This window comes from Dipodomys ordii, unplaced genomic scaffold (assembly GCF_000151885.1).
Source record: "Dipodomys ordii isolate 6190 unplaced genomic scaffold, Dord_2.0 Scaffold19, whole genome shotgun sequence".
Taxonomy (NCBI): domain Eukaryota; kingdom Metazoa; phylum Chordata; class Mammalia; order Rodentia; family Heteromyidae; genus Dipodomys; species Dipodomys ordii.
In genome coordinates, this window is record NW_012267235.1 from 10,802,292 (window position 1) to 10,819,966 (window position 17,675).

At 40.4% G+C, this 17,675-nt stretch overlaps 1 protein-coding gene across 1 annotated transcript in view; it reads left to right on the forward strand.

Annotated features, from left to right (window-relative positions):
- Window positions 1–17,675, forward strand: part of Myh10 (myosin, heavy chain 10, non-muscle) — a 141,113-nt gene that overhangs the window by 1,173 nt on the left and 122,265 nt on the right. Inside the window, exons 2-3 of the mRNA XM_013013115.1 lie at window positions 6,026–6,401; window positions 17,412–17,539. Coding sequence (XP_012868569.1) covers window positions 6,057–6,401; window positions 17,412–17,539 — 473 coding nt within the window. The 5' untranslated portion in view covers window positions 6,026–6,056. The remainder of the gene's footprint in view (window positions 1–6,025; window positions 6,402–17,411; window positions 17,540–17,675) is intronic.

Here is a 17,675-nt window from a genome sequence, read left to right on the forward strand (position 1 = left end):
CCCCGGAAAATCAGACTGGGATTGGGATCTAGAGGAAGTTGAAGCTACGGAGTCCCCCGGCTTTGGCGGGGGCTTTGTGGGCCTGTGGTGGGTGGATGCGGCCCAGGGACCGGGAAGGCCCCCAGCCAGGCCTTGCCTGGGAACTGGGGCCTTCAGGAGGTGTCGGTTCGGCGGGTCTGAGCAGGGCTGGTGCGGTTCGGGCAAGGTGGCCTCTACCGACGACCGTTATCTCTGTTTCTTGGGGCCTCTGCAGCTCCCTCCAAGATCACTGCGGTGGATGGGAGGGGGGGGGTGGACCGGGGTGGGGTGGGGTAGGGGAAAGCAGGCGGGGTAGATCCAGACTGCGGATGAAACAAAGACTGCTGTTCCTGAGGAATCATAAAATACTATTAAATAGAATACTTGGGCTTTACGGAGATTTTTGCCTTTTTAAAAATTATCACGGTGAATGCTGAGACTGAGGATTCTTTAGAGTCAGGTTTAATTAGCCTTGATAGGATCTTACTCTGGAAAAAAACTTTATAATCTATTCATTGTTTTATCTCCATTAATCTGCCTGTATTATTATTCTAGTCCCAGGCTTTTGATGTTTTTAAGTATGCCCTGTCTGTCTTGGGTTCTGGAAAAGTGGCCATTTTATGCATCTCCTTACTTCTGCATCTTAAATTCAGTTCTTTCCCTGTCCTTATCGGGAGAAAGCATATGGTGTAATTGTGCAATATAGCACAAGCTTTTGCAGCAAAAGGATGTGACCTGTGAGTGCTTGGCCGCTTATTTGGGCTCCTTAGGGAAATCATTTCAGTGAAGAGACTGGCTACAAGGTGAGATGGAGGAAATTTTGAAGGGCACGTTGCAGGGTGAAAGATTATATCCCTCAGCAGTTTATGTACTTTGTTATCACACAGGAGGAATTAAAATTCTTGGTTTGGGATTCAAGATTGAGAAATATTTTTTTAACACACTGTGAATATGTTAATTGGGAGATGATGGGAGCCATACATTCAGATTGTGGCCTTTTGCTGTCACTTGTGATTGTTTGCTTAAGACAGAGTTTTGATAAATTAACAGACTTGCACAGCCCTGGAATGTCAGTGACCTCAGTGGTGGCTAACATTACACAAACCGGGCCAGTCCTGTTTTAGTTCATCAGTTTTTAAAGGATGCTCTAAAGTGCATAACTTGTGCATTATTATTATTGTCATTATTATTATTGCCAGCCCTGGGGCTTGAACTCAGGGCCTGGACACTGTCCCTGAGCCTCTCTGTGCTCAAGGCTAGCACTCTACCACTTGAGCCACAGCACCACTTCTGGCTTTCTCTGTTCATGTGGTATTGAGGAATCAAACCTAGGAACCTAGGGTTTCATGCATGCTAGGCAAGCACTCTACCACTAAGTCAAATTCCCAGCCCCTGTGCATTATTTTTGTTTGCTTTTGTCAATAAAGCTATTTATGAAATTGAATTGTTCTCCTCTGTCCATGTCTACATTGGGTTCAGGTTGGGGGGAGGGTACAGTGGGCATTTTACTGGAAGTAAAAAATGACCTGGGGAATAGAGCCCCAGGAGTATGTCTAAAACCAGTTTTGGAAATGGAAACTTGAGCACTGTTAGGGGCTAATTCATACACTGATCAATGATTTATCTGTAATTAGGCAGTTATTTCAAATGACATGAAGATAAAGCTCCAGATTATCTTCATGTCCACTACAAAGAGGTTACTATTCTTTTTTTTTTTCCTCCCCTAAATAAAGGCATTTTTTCCCCTTTAAAATACATATCCTTTGCCAGATTGCTAAGTCTATGCCTTTGGCCAAGTCAAGTCTAAGTCTGCCCTGTAGACATAATTTTTATTTGGCAAACATAATATATAGCCATATTACATGCCCTTCACAATTTCCTCCCTCTCTCACCTTCCATCATTGTAGCCTGCATTCTGGACCTGAATCCTGGGCTCAGTCCCAGCTCTGCTACTTGGTGATGTGAGCTTGGTGGGCTGTTTGTCTTTCTGATGTCCGTCCAGTAAAATGGAGATGGCGTTGGTACTTACCTTATAGCACTCTTGTGAGGATTAAAACTTAATATGTGCAGTTACTTAGAATAGGGTCTGTTTGTAATTAAGGATATATAACAACAACACTTGCTATTTTAAAAAATTGTGTTAATAACTTTTCAGCAAGGCAAAACATTTTGGGAGTGGTTCATGTTAAATACCATCTTAACTCAGATCAGATACCAAATGTGCAACCAAGTGAAAAAACAATACAGTGTTTTTGACAGTCACAAGTAAAGGGTTAAACTGATCCAGGCATCTCCAGTGACCTCATGAACTCTGAATTAAACGAAACGGGCACCTACTACCTACTATATAAGCTCAGTGGTGCAGTGCTAGGTAGGGCAAGGAGACTGTTAGAGGCACAGAGCAGAATGTTAGGAGAAGGAAAGGATTAAATTGCCAGATTGACCTGAAAAGAACCTTTGAGAGGGTGGCATTTGGGTCAGGAGTGGAAGGAATAGTAGGTTATTAGTTGTGGAGAAGTTGAAGCTCACAGTGAGACTGGGACTATTACTTATGACTGATCAATAGTTGGGATCTCTTGTGAAGTACCAGAGACTAAGCTGAGTGCTCCAGTCTCCAGTGCCTTGCTTGAGAAGCCCAAAAGTAACAGCCAATGAATTAAAAACACGGACTGGCTTTAGTGGTAGAACACCATCTCTGAGCAAGAATGTTGAGCAAGAACTCGAAGTCCTAAATTCAAGCATCAGTAGTGATGCATAAATAGATAGATAGATAGATAGATACATACATACATACATACATAGATACGTAGATGTAATTTTATCCCACAAAATTGGGAGCACATTGTAATTATAATTTTATGATCTATTTTTTATGGGGAATGACAAACCTTTTTGTACCTAGAAAAAGTACTAGTAAATTTTGGTAAAATGATAAAATAACTAAAAAGAAATATAATTTGCATTTTTAGACCCGCTGTAGAAACGACCTGTTCCAATAAAATAATTTTTTCTAATTATAGCCACCTACTAAATTGAAGTGTGCTTTTACATACCCAAGGTAAATTAAGGAAGTGCACAACGCCAGACATTTTGGTAGCATACCTGTAGTCCCTTAGAAAGGCTAAGGCAAGGGGATCATGGCTTTAACACCAGCCTGGGCAACATAGTGAGATCTTGTCTTTAAAAAGGAGTGGAGAGGGGAAGAAAGGGAGATAGAAATATATGTGTTCATACCTATTGGCTGCAAAATAATATTGGCTATGTGCTGTATAAGCTATAACTTTATTCTGAATAAGGATAGGAATAATTTACTTTCATATTTGTTATAGTTGAATATTTTTTGCTAGGGATTGAACCTCAGAACTTTGAGCTAGGCAGACTCTCTACAACTTGAGCCACGCCTCCAGCTTCCATTGGTTATTCTGAGGCTGTTAACTTGTTCCCTGGGCCAGTCTGAACTGTGATCCTCCTTCTTATGTGTCCCTGTGTGGCTATGGATGACAGGCACAGTTTGCTAATTTCAACCTCCCAGGTGTCAAGTACTACAGGCTTAAGCCACTACTCCTAGCTGTTTTTTTATTTTACTAGATTCTGTACTTCCTCAAAAAGGAGGAGTGTGTTCTTAAGTTCACCTAGTGATTCTCATGCTACCCTTAACCCAGTGTAGAAAGTCTCCTTCATAGTCTACTAGGCCCAGTTGCTAGAGGTAGTGGTGGGCTTTGGAAACCCTACTACTGAATGTATGTATAGGCACAAATATTTCCTACATTGCCCTCTCCCTCCCCATGTTGGTGCCTAAGAAGTAAAATCAGCCAGGTGCTGGTGGCTCACGTCTGTAATCCTAACTACTCAGGAGGCTGAGATCTGGGATCATGATTCAAAGCCAGCCTGGGCAAGGAAATTTATGAGACTCTTATCTCCAGTTAACCACCAAAAAGCTGGAGGTGGAACTGTAGCTCAGGTGGTAGAGCACTAGCCACTAGCCTTGAACACAAAAACTCGGGGGACACTACACAGGCCCTGACTTCAAGCCCCAGGATCAACATGCACACAATGTGTGTACACACACACACACACACACTGAAATAAAATCATTTTGTTACAAAATGTGTTAGCAATTTTATTTACAGAAGTCTTAATGGGTCACATATTTGGTGATTTTTTTTTGAGGGCGAGTCCATTTGAGTTTGTGATTTTTGTTTGATCCATGTTTATAACCTTTAAAACTTGAGAACATTTTTTAAAAGATCATGTAATGAATGAGTTTAGAACCTTGCCTTTCAACCTCTTTTATTGGAGGGGGCGGAGGTGTTGGTTTGATTTTTTTGCAGTGCTGAGATTTGAACTGGGATTTGTACTGGCAAGAGCTCTACCACTCACGCCATTCCTTCAGCCCAGGTTTTTGCTTGTGGATTTGCCTAGGCTGTTTTCGAACTGGGATCCTCCAGGTCTCAGCTTTGAAGCCTCCCATCTCCTGGATAAATAGGATTATAGGTGTGAGTCACTGGCACTGCTCAACACCTTTCTTTTCTTTCTTTCTTCCTTCCTTTCTTCCTTCCTTCCTTTCTTCCTTCCTTCCTTCCTTCCTTTCTTCCTTCCTTCCTTCCTTCCTTCCCTTCCTTCCTTCCTTCCTTCCTTCCTTCCTTCCTTCCTTCTTTTGTCTTTTGTCTTTTGTCTTTTTGTTTTGTTTTAATGATGGTCCTGGGGCTTGAATTCTGGGCATGAGTACTGTCTCTGAGCTTTTGTGCTCAAGGCTAGTCTTCAATCAATTGAGCCATAGCTCCACTTCCAGCTTTTTGGTGGTTAGTTGGAGATAAGAATTTCACGGATTGGCTGGGAAGGTGGCTCAGTGGTAGAGTGCTTGCCTTGCATGCCTGAGGCCCTGGGTTCTATTCCTCAGCACCACATAAGAAAAAAAGCTGGAAGTGGTGCTGTGGCTCAAGTGGTAGAGCGCTAGCCTTGAGCTGAAGAGCTGAGGGACAGTGCCCAGGCTGGCTTGGAACCATGATCCTCAGATTTCTGCCTCCTGAGTAGCTAGGATTACAGATGTGAGCCACTGGTGCCTGGCACTACCAACCCCCCCTCCCCCCTCTTTTATAGCCAACATACTTGGTAGCAACAATGTCTCACCATGACAGTGAGAGAGCTGTGGAACAGTGCTTGTCAAGGGTGGCCTATGGTTAACAGCATCTGGGAATTAGTTCAAAATACAGATTCTATATGTTCACAAGCCTTCCTGGTCCTATTCATGCCACAATTTGAGACCCACTACTCTAGAGCATTACACTGTAGAGGCAAGATCAGGGTAGTGGAGTGAATTTACTGATGATGGATAGAATGTTGCTGTGGAAACTGGATGAGGCCAGCAGCCATGGGATGGGCATAGAGGCCTTAGAGGGCTGATCGTAAAGTCAAGTTACACTTGTCTTCGGTGGCCCTAATATGATGCATGGAAAAGCTATAGGGGGGCTGATTTGAGGCATTTATGAGGGGAGGACAGGACCTGTTGTCTGAAGGTGGACTGGGAGGCATATTTTGACCTGATTCTTTACTCCCTGGCAGGCATCATGTGTTTTTGTAGCTAAAGCTACAAATCCCAGTTCCAAGGACCCTTTATTACTCATCTTTGTTTTCTTTTCTGCTTTTCTCCTTTCCCTTCTTAACTCCCTGTTTAATTTGTGGTGAGTGTGATAGAGAAGATGGAGAGGAGAAAGAGGTCACCCTAGAACTTTGCTTTTCTGCTTCTGCCTGCTTTTCAGCTCTCAGTAACTGAGGGCAAATCTTGAGCGGTTGTCTGACAACCAGAGTCATAATTAGTGGTCATCCTTGAAATTTGCCTTGGAAAACTTGGGTAGTGTGGCCGTGAAAAGGAATACCCCCAGTTCCTTAACCCACAGTTTATGCTTTATGTTAACCAAGGATTTTGTTTTAAGTGTCTTAGAAAGAAAAACTTGTAAATTCTTTTATATTTCATAACTGTCTGACTTTGGCCTTCTTTTCTCCTTAGAGGCAATTGCTCTCGGATCCTTTTGTTTACAATGGCGCAGAGAACTGGAGTGGAGGACCCAGAGAGGTATCTCTTTGTGGACAGGGCTGTCATCTACAACCCTGCCACTCAAGCTGACTGGACAGCCAAAAAGCTAGTGTGGATCCCATCAGAACGCCATGGTTTTGAGGCAGCTAGTATCAAGGAAGAACGGGGAGATGAAGTTCTGGTGGAGTTGGCGGAGAATGGAAAGAAAGCAATGGTCAACAAAGATGACATTCAGAAGATGAACCCACCTAAGTTCTCCAAGGTGGAAGATATGGCAGAGTTGACATGCTTAAATGAAGCTTCGGTTTTGCATAACCTGAAGGATCGCTACTATTCAGGACTTATCTATGTAAGTATTTCTTCCAAGTAACCAACCATGAGAAGTAATGACTGGGAATCAATGTCAATTTATATTATACATGTTATCAGAATGAGGAATACTCACATTCTCTGTTTCCCATTACTATTGCAAGATAAATGTGGAAAGATGATCTCTTAGTTATCCAACTCTTGCTTTCCTTCCAGTCTTATCATGCTAAGTTTAAATAATACAACCAGCAATTAGATGTAATTGAATGGTGTTTGGAGACTTCTAAGTGTGCTCTGGAGCATAATAAGATGAGAGAGAGAGCATGTGGCAGAATGACCAGGGAGTTTAATCAGGTAATGAGACTGGCATTGGTAGGAGGATCCAGACAGCACAATGCTAAAAAATCAGGTGCCATCTGAGAGGATGGAGTAGACAGGCTGCAGCCTCAGGTATTGGTGAAGATGGAGAACAGAGAACAGGAAGTGAGGAAAGTGAATGTTGAGGGCCTTTTGTTTTCTGTTGGTACTGGGGCTTGAACTCAGGGCCCCAAGCTCTCCCTTGGTTTTTTCCACCCAAGGCTAGCTCTCTACCAGTTGAGCTACACATCTGCTTCTGGCTTTTTTGCTGGTTAATTGGAGATAAAAAGTCTTAGACCTTACCTGCCTGTTGGCTTTGAACTGTGATCCTTAGACCTCAGCTTCCTGAGTAGCTAGGATTATAGGTGTGAGCCACCAGTGTCTACCAATGCTGAAGTTTTTTAAGAAACAGTTCAGGGTGAAGTTGAGGCTGTAATTGTCCTGTGGTTGGTAGCTGACACATATGTATAGTCACCATATAGAAGTTATTAAAAATAATAATGATCAATAAAATAGAGAAGAAAACAGAAGTCAGATACTGAAAAAGAGTCTAGGTTTAGCTTGGCGCTGGTGGCTAATGCCTATAATCCTAGCTTCTCAGGAGGCTGAAATCTGAGGATCACTGTTCAAAGCCAGCCCAAGCAGTAAAGTCCGTGAGACTTTTATCTCCAATAAACTATTCAGAAAAAAAAATGGAAATGGTTTTTGGCTCTAGTGGTAGAGCCTTGAGCAAAAGAAGCTCAGGGACAACATTCAGGCCCCTGAGTTAAAGCCCCAGGACTGGGAAAAAAAAATGTTTGAGGAGATGGAAGACAGATTAGAAACTAAGTTAGAAAAGGGAGAGAAAGAGAAAAGCAGGCTGGGGATGTGACAGAAAAAGTGGAAAGTGGCACTGTGGCTCAAGTGTAGAGTGTTAGCCTTGAGCAAAAAAAGCTCAGAGGAAGTACCTAGGCCCTGAATTCAAGTCCTAGGACTGTCAAAAAAAAAAGAGAGAGAAAAGTAGATTGTAATAGTCTGAAATTGGAAAAGTGGTTGATTTTTATGTAAAGAATGGGCTCCCAAATAAATAAAAACTAATCAGTCCGAGAGTGTGTTTGGAAAATTGTGGAAATAGTGTACTTGATATAAGGAAATGGAGCAAGGTTAGAGCAGAGTGGCAGTGAAGGACTTTGATACTGTAGCATTGGAGTTAAGAGTCAGACTGATGAAAGCCCACTAGAGGAAAGACTGATAAATGAACAGCTCATTCATGACCTTTGCCAGAGTCATTTCCATCAAAGAGGAGAAAGCCAGGATTCAAAACAAAACAAAAAACCCCACCAATATACCATGGAAAATATAGCCAAGATTGAGGACTAGTGTGGCTATGATTTTTTTGCTCCAGCCCTGTGAGAGAGGGGAGCCAGTAGCTCTGTTACTAGACCAGAAAGAGGGTAGCTTAGATGTCACTGGACACTCAAAGAAGAGAGCCAATAGGTCAACCATTGGAGCTTTTAGTGATGTTGAAGGACAGGATTCATGGAGTGGGCAAGGAAGAGAACTGGAAAATCCAGAGATTGTGGGCAGATAGTAATGTGGACACCTCAAACATTGCAGTGACTTAGGGTTGGAAAGGTCATCAGAAGCCAGCAAGAGGAGGGCAGTAGGGCAGGAGTGTCTTCATCTTGATTCCCCCCTCTGGACACTAGGTGACTGCTAGCAGGAGAGAGAAAGCTGATAGAAAAGCAAGGGAGATCACAGATCTGCATGAAAAAAGTGTCTTTTATTTGTAGCCATTCATCATGATATTTCTGAGATATTACAGCTGTTGATGGCATTTTTTTCTCCTAGCTTACTCAAAGACAATTGTATGACTTTGTGAGGTTCTTTTCTAAGCATGGCTTCTTGGTCTGTACTCTAGGAGATTCTGAATTTTTCTCAAAGCTTTAAGGTAACCACGGGGGGATCATCTCTAGTCAAGTGGGCATAAGTAATGTCCACCAATGATTCTAATTGGAGTAATTGACTATAGAGTTAGGTGATGAGAGGATCTGAGGAGAAGGCAGCCTTGCTGAGTTGTGTTGTATTTTTGTCTCTGGCTTTGGAATTAACTAGACAGTTTTCAGTTGATAGGTTGAGACACTTATTATAATAATTTTCATAGGATCTTTGTTTTTGCATGCATGTCAGTACTGGGACTTGAACTCAGGGCCCATGTGCTATCCCTTAGCATTTTTCCTCAAGGCTGGTATTCTACCACTGGAGCCACACCTCTACTTCCAGTTTTTTGTTAATTGGAGATAAGAGTCTCATAGACTTTCCTCTCCAAAGTTGTTTTGTTTTGTTTTGTTTTTTACTACTAAGTTCTAAGTGTTTTCTAATTTCTAGGATTAACATTTCCAAGGGTTGGATTTTATAGTAATCTTTTTACCTTCAATTTTTTTCTTTTTGGTTATTGAGGATTGAGCTCATGGCCTTTGGCCTGTGTTCTTCCACTTGAGCTATGCCCCTAGTCCATTTGCTTTAGTTCAGATAGGGTCTCATTCTCTCTTTGCCTGGCTGGCCTCAAACTGTGATCCTCCACAGGGAAGGACATCTAGTAGAATGAACAGCACAGGAAAAATCGTGGAGATATGACATCGAGGCACATGGTTGCCATTTCACCCACCACCTCTGCCTTGCAAAAAGTTAAAGACAGAATTATCATCCTCTAAAAATTATTTTTTACTACCCCTGCCTCTTGAGTAGTTGGGATTACAGGCATCAACACCTGGCCCTTTACTTTGATTTTTAACATAATTGCATCATAAAGAATACATCAAAGAATAGTTTGACCAAAATTAAACTTAAAAATGTTGTCACGGGGGAGGGGGGAGGCTGGGAAGGGATGGGAAGGGTAAACAAAGGAGGAGGCTGCAATGCTTGGTAAGAAATGTACGCATTATCCTGCCCATGCAATTGTAACCCCTCTGTACAGGATGTTCACAAATAAAATAAAATAAAATTTAAAAAAAATGTTGTCACGGGCTGGGAAGGTGGCTCAGTGGTAGAGTGCTTGCCTTGCACATATGAGGCCCTGGGTTCGATTCCTCAGCACCACATAAGCAGAAAAAAAAGCCAGAAGTGGTGCTGTGGCTCAAGTGGTAGAGCACTAGCCTTGACCTGAAGAGCTGAGCTACAGCGCCCAGGCCCAGAGTTCAGGCCCCACGACCGGATAAAAAAAAAAAAAAAGTTGTCATTTTTTGTGATTGTTTTGTGTGTGTTGGCAAACAATGTGTATTCTGTACTGTTGGGTGTAACATTCCATCTGTGGCAGTGAGATGAAGATTTTTAATTATGTCGTTTAAATTTCTTATCATCTTACTAGTTTTTGTCTGTTTTATTATCAGTTACTGAGAGAAGCATATTAAAATCTTCTAGTGTGTTTTATTAACTAAGTGTGCAATCTAAACAAAATAGTTCAGTCTTACCTATGGTTGTTTGTTTTGGGGATTTTGGAGTTTGAGGGTGGTACTGGGACTGAAATTAGGGCATTACACTTGCTAGGCTGGAGCTCTGCCTGTTGAGCCACACCTTCTATCTGACTTTTTGCTGGTAGTTTTGACAACAGCATGTGACACACTTTATTACCTAGGCTGGTCTCAAACTGTGGTTCTATGAGTCTCAGCTCCTGAGTCGCTAAGATTACAAGTATAAGCCACTCAGGATTGGATTGGCTTCTGTATTTGAATTTTTATATTAGTGAACTTTATTTAAAGTTTGCAGTGCTTTGTGTCTGGGTTTTTTGTTTTAATATTATTGTTATTATTATTGCCAGTCTTGAGGCTTGAACTCAGGGCCTGGGCACTGTCCCTGAACTTCTTTTTGCTGAAGGCTAGCACTCTACCACTTGAGCCACAGCGCCACTTCTGGCTTTTTCTGTTTATATGGTACAGAGGAATCGAACCCAGGGCTTTGTGCATGCTAAGTGACAAGCACTCTACCACTAAGCCACCTTCCCAGCCTTAACATTACATTTTGAACAGTCATCCATAATGTTTAGTGGTGGCATAATTCAGTAGTTTTCAAAGTGTGATCAGTGGATCCCTTAGGGTTTCCCTAAAACCTTTTCAAGGGATCTAAGAGGCTAAAAGTATTTCGTGATGGTATGAAGACATTATCAGCCTTTTCCACCCGTAGCATTTGTACTGATGGTCCAAAGACATCGGTGATAAAGCGATGAATAAAAGTCCTGACACTAAATGTACTCATTACTTGACTTATGTAACTGTAAGCCCTCTGTACATCATTTTTACAATAACATTTTTTTAAAAAGTTCTGATACCTTATCACAACAAACACAGTGACCCCAGGCTTACGCTAGTTTTCTTGTTTTGCTCAAGGCTGGCACTCTACTATTTGATCCACAGCTCTACTTCTGGCTTTTTTTTGGTGGTTAATTTAAGAGCCTTACAGACTTTCCTGCCTGGGCTGGCTTTCAACATCATCTTCAGATCTTAGCTTCCTAAATAGCTTAGAATTAGAGGTATGAGCCACTGGTGCCTGGCCACTGGTTTTTAATTTTACTCTTCACTGCCCTTTATTGGCAATTGAAGAAAACCTCTAATATAACTTCAGAAACATCCTTGATAAAGGCAGAACAAATGATTGATTTTTATTAAATTTCAGTCTTTGAGAGCTCATATTTTTAATACTCTGTATGATGCAGTGCAGTATTTTGCATTCAGCACTTCAGCTGCATAAGGACACATGATAGTTACTTTGAGGAAAAGCACGTGTGTTTGAGTAGCAAGCTCAACTTGCTGCTTTTTCCATAGACCACCATTTTTATTTGCTAAAATGACTGATGGTTAAGCTATAGTTGTTACTCATAGGAAGATTGGTGGACTTTTTCTTTTTTCTTTTCTATTCTTTTTTTTTTTTCCTTTTTGTCAGTCGTGGGGCTTGAACTCTGGGCCTGGGCGCTGTCCCTCAGCTCTTCAGCTCAACGCTAGTGCTCTACCATTTGAGCCACAGCGCCACTTCCAGGACATTTTCTTGAAAATAAAGTGAATGTTATTTCAAAGAAACAATTGACTATAATATAGCCCAAGAAAAAACTTGAGTTTGTTGGTGGTGGTGGGTTTTAAAAAATTATTTTGGTTTTGCCCCCTGTCGGGTCTTCCTATGTACCCCAGGCTGCCCTCAAACTTCTGATCCTCCTGTCTCAGTCTCTCAAGTGCTGGAATTATAGACCCAAGCCACCATGCCTTGAGGTTACAGTTTGAATTTTTATATGAAAATTAAGTCTTAAAGGAAACCCGTGCCTACCACGATGAATTCGACAGCTTGTCAAACCATGAAAGTGATTTCTTTTTTTCCCTTTCCTTTTTTCTGTTATGTGGTGTAAATAATGAGCTAGTGTTTTTCTAGTGAGGTATACATAATGTTACAAAATTGTATATGAGTAAAGGACTAAGGCCAATTGCAAGATAAGCTAATGGATTTTGATATAGCAGAAAGCTTCTACATTGCAATCTTTAAGAAATTGTCCCTTGTGCTGGGTGCTGGTGGTTCATACCTGTAGTCCTAGCTACTCCAAAGGCTGAGATCTGAGGACTGAAGTTCAAAACCAGACTGGGCAAGAAAGCCCATGAGACTCTTTATCTCCACTTAACTACTACTACTACTACTACAACAAAAAAAGGCCAGAAGTAGAGTTGTGGCTCAAGTGGTATAGCACTAGCCTTGAACACAAAAACTCGGGGACAGTGCCCAGGCCCTGAGTTCAAAGCCTAGGACTGGCACCAAAGAAAAAAAAGAGAGAAGAGAGAGAAATGGTCACTTGTTTAGTTTTGGTAGTTTCAAAGGCAATACCTATACTATAAATATCTAAAAAGGCTAATGAGTTCCCCTTTTCCAGCCAAGGATTGGTGCAAGTCTGGTTTTCTTCATATTCTTCAACCAAAACAACATATTACAGTAGAAATAGGAAATTTGAGCTGTTTTCTATTAAGTCAGACAATAAAAGTTTTACAGAAATGTAATACAATACCACTCCTCTCACTTTTACTTTGGAAAGCAAATAAATTGCTTTTCGTAAGAAATGTTATTTATGCTAACATGTAATGTGTTTATTTTTAAATGAATAAATGCACATTTAAAAATCTGCATTTATTTGACATCTATACTATATGTGTGATATATACATATACACTAAATGTGTGTGTGTGTGTGTGTACACAAAATGAAAGGTCTTTGGGGGGGTGGGGGTGGAGGAGTGCTGGTACTGGGACTTGAGCTCAGGACCTTGTTCTCTTGCTTGACTTTTTCACTCAAGGCTAGCGCTCTATCACTTGAGCCATTTCTCTACTTTCATAGGGTCCTTAGTTTTTTGTTTTTTCCCCCCAGTTTGGTACTAATGTGGATATTACTTTAAATACCCTTTTGAATACCCTTTAAATACCCTTGTAAATATCCTTGTATATGTGCCTGGCCTAAATAAACAAGCCTTAGTTAGTATGGTATATGGCTAGGAAAAGAAGTACTCTGACCTCTTCCCACCTCAGTCTCTTGCTGGTATCTCCTATTAGCCAAATTCAGGTTGAAGCCAAAGGAGAAGGAAATAGGCTATTTCTCATAGGGTCAGTTTTAATTCCATCTGGAATTGAGTTTTGTCTATGGTGTGAGGTAGGGACAAGGTCTTTTTTTTTTTCTGTCCTTCCAAATAGCTATGCAATTGACTCTTCCATTTACTGAGATAGAGTGCTTTTCCACTGCTCTGACTGCCAGTTCCATTATAAATCAAGTGTTTGTAAATATGTGCTTAACTTCTTATTCTGTATCATGAGTCAATGTGCCTATCTTTAGACTACTGTCACATTGTCTTTTAATTATTACTGCTTTTATAGCCTGTCTTATCCAACATGCAAGGTCTTCTCATTTTTTGTTTTTGTTTCTGGCTGATGCTCTATCACTTGAGCCATGCCTCCAGTATTCATTTATATTCTTAAGGATTATTTTGGCTGGTAGTTCCTTTTGTCACTTTTTTGTACATACACACACAAACCCTGTTGGAATTTTGGTTGGGAATGTTGGTCAGTTGGAGAAAGAAATTAGATCTTTACAATATTTAATCTTTGACTCTTAGATATGTCCATTTCTTGATTTTTTTGATACTGTTTTATTGTTTGGTTACAGAGGCATGTACAATTGTTAAATTGATTTTAATATAATTTAATTGTTATTATTAAGGTGTTACCATTTCATAAGTCAGGTAATAAATACATTCCTTTTTGGACAGTAGTACCCTTTCCTTTGCTTTTCCCCAGTTCCCCTCTCCTGTCCCTGCCCACAAACTGCATAGTTTGTTTTCCACATATTTACACTGAATACCATGATTTCATTTGTTCACCCTTCTTACTTCCTTTCCTGCACCCCCTAAAAAAATCAAAAGCAAAAACAGCACTACCACCATCAATGACAAAAATTAAATTTCTTTTTTGAGTGTTTTAGTATCTTTTCTCCTAGGTACTATTTAAATGGTGTTTTCATTGTTCCCTTATGATATATACTGTATGAACACAGTAAGCTCACAATTGTTATTACATACAAATATTGTTTTTATTATTAATTTCCATATATTGGCTTATATTCCTTCACCTTGCTATGTTTACTCATTGATTATAATAGTTCAGCTGAAGACTCTTAGATTTTCTGTGAATACAAGTTATCTATAATAATCTACAAATAGTGGTAGTTTGATTTTTCCTCCCTTCCTAATTCACAAACATTTCTTTTACTTAATGGCACTGAGACCTTTTCCCCATTTCCATTTTTTTTGTCCTAAAAGTGGTGATGGACAGCATCGTTGGGTCACGCCTAATCTCAGGAGAAGCTGTCACTATTTAACAATTAAAGGAATATTGCCAGGTGTAGATAACCAAGAGTAGAGTGCCAGCCTTGAGTGATAGGTTTAACTAAGTCCCAGTACTTGTACCAAAAAAAAAAAAAAAAGGATATATGTTGTATTTTTCATGTTCTTTTTTGTCGGTCATGCGGCTTGAACACTGGACCTTAGCACTGTCCTTGAACCACAGGACTACTTCCAGTTTTCTGGTGGTTAGTTGGAGATAAGAGTCTCATAGATTTTCCTACCCAGGCTGACTTTGAACTACCATCCTCAGATCTCAGCCTCCTAAGCCACTAGCACCTGGCTTGTAGTTTTCAGTTTTTAAAGGGGTTGAGGTATAGCTCATGTGGAAGAGAGCTTGATTAGCATAAGTGAGGCCCTGGGTTTAGTTCCTAGTACTGCCAAAGAACTGTTTTTTTAAATGTTCCTTATCAGATTAAGATTAAATTTTTCTTGTAGTCTCAATTTTTATTCTGAATGGATGATCTTTTTTTGTTTTTAAAAATGCATATTTGGTGTTAATTTATCAATTTTTTTCCCATTATCAGTGAGGTGACAATGGGAATTTTATTTGTTGTATATTTCTCAATGCTAAACTAACTTTGTAAAGACAATTATGCTTATATTTTCTTTTTCTCTTCCATCACTCTCCTAAATGTTTATTTAGAAGTTTTGTATCTGCATTAATAAGGGTGAACAGTGTAATATTTTCTTTTTTGTACTGTTTTTGTCATGCTTTGCTATTAAGATTATGCTAATTTGGTGGTCTAGCTCAGTGGTGCTTGCCTAGCCTATGTGATACCCTGAGTTCATCCATCAGTACCACCAGAAAAAAGATGCTGATTTTATCAAATAAATTGAGGAATGTTTCATCTTCATTTTCTGGAAGAGTTGGTCTAGGATTGGTGATAATTCTTTTTTATACAATGATGGCAGGGGTTTTGTTTTTTATCTTTTGGAAAAAGTTTTTATTTATTTATTTATTTTTGGGTCCGGTCGTGGGGCCTGAACTCTGGGCCTGGGCGCTGTCCCTCAGCTCTTCAGCTCAAGGCTAGTGCTCTACAACTTGAGCCACAATGCTACTTTCGGCTTTTTTTCTTTTTACTTATGTGGTGCTGAGGAATCGAACCCAGGGCCTCATGCATGCAATGCAAGTACTCTACCACTGAGCCACCTTCCCAGCCCCAAAAGTTTTTCTTTAATAGATGGAAAGCTCAGATTTTTAATTACTTGTTCAGTTGATAATTACATTTCTCTGAATTTATTTCATCTCAATTTTCAAGTTTATTAGCATAAGCTATTAATTATACCATCTAACTTTGCATAGGATTTCTAGTGGTGTACACCCCCACCCCCCTTGTTTTTTAGTGCTGGCTCCTGGGCTTGAACTTGGGGACTGACACTCAACCACTTCTGGCTTTTTGTTGGCTAACTAGAGATAATAGTCTTTCAGTTTGTCTACCTAGGATGGGCTTTGAATCATGAGCCTTAGATCTCAGCCTCTCGAGTAGATATGCTTACAGATATGAGCCATCAGCCCCGTACTCTTCCCTTTTGAGGTAAGATCTACCCATGTAGCTAAGCTGGCCTGATATTTGCTATGTAGCTGGGGCTGGCCTCAAGCTCATAAATCCCCTGTCATAGCAGCCAAAGTGCTGGAATTATAGAAGTATCCTATATATATAATATTTTTTTTTTGGGTCTGGTCGTGGGGCCTGAACTCTGAGCCTGGGCGCTGTCCCTTAGCTCTTCAGCTTAAGGCTAGCACTCTACCACTTGAGCCACAGAGCCACTTCCGGCTTTTTGCTTATGTGGTGCTGAGGAATCGAACCCAGGGCCTCAGGCATGCAAGGCAAGCCCTCTACCACTGAGCCACCTTCCCAGCTCTCCTGTATTCTTTGTTTTGTTTTGTTTTTTTGGGGTCTGGTCGTGGGGCCTAAGCGCTGTCCCTCAGCTCTTCAGCTCAAGGCTAGTGCTCTACCACTTGAGCCACAGCGCCATTTCCGGCTCTTTTCTTTTTGCTTATGTGGTGCTGAGGAATCGAACTCAGGGCCTCAGGCATGCAAGGCAAGCGCCCTACCACTGAGCCAACTTCCCAGCCCCTCTCCTGTATTCTTAATAGTGATCATTTCTATCCTTTTTTGAAAAGGAGTCTCACCAGAGGTTTAGCAGTTTTATTCCTTTCAATTAACAAACTTTTGATTTAATGTTGGCCCTTTTCTTCTCCATCTCCTTATCTCTGTGTGCCTGCCTACATAGCAAGTTGTCACATTCTTTCTGTATGAATTTTATTTGTTGTTCATTCTGTAAATTCTTAAAATAAATACTTAAGAGTATTGAATGTTTTCAGCTAGTCATTTTCAAATATGGGCTTTAAAAGCTATAACTTTTATTCTGTGTACTTATTACACTTCTTTAGCTTTGTTCTGTAAGTTTATTATGCTTTATTTATTTTTAACCTTCATTCAGTTCAAAATAATGAGAATGTTTGACTCCATGAGTCAAAGCGAACTGCTTAATTTCCAGACATAGAGAGTTTTTTAGACTTACTTTGTCATTTCTGACAAAATCCCTCCTTGGTCAGGGAATGTATACTGATTGATCTCAGCCCTTTCATATGTATTAGACTTGCTTTGTGGACCATTATGTGATCCAGCGGGTGGAAGATGGTTGTGTGCTTGGGAGATTTGTTCACTGAGCAGTTACTAGTTCCAGTACAGTGTGCTCTATGTGTAGTACCCTTCAGTCTTCTGTGTCCTTATGGTTGCTCTGGTTTTTATCTGCTGTTCTGTTACTGTGAGAATATCTCATTCTCTTTTTCAGACCTGTCAGTTTTTGCTCATGCCAGAACTATGTTATCACATGTATACAGATGTAGAACTTTTTATCATTCTGGTGAATCATGTGAAACGGGCTTCAATTTCAGTAATGCCTCCTACAAAGTTGACAAAGTAGGGGTAACTTTTTTAAGGTTAAGAGTTGCATGGGGCATTGTTTCCAAACTTGCTTTCAGCTTTTCTACATTTTATGCTGAAGTTAAGTCTCTTATAAACTGACTAAAATTATTTTATTTTTATTTATTTATTT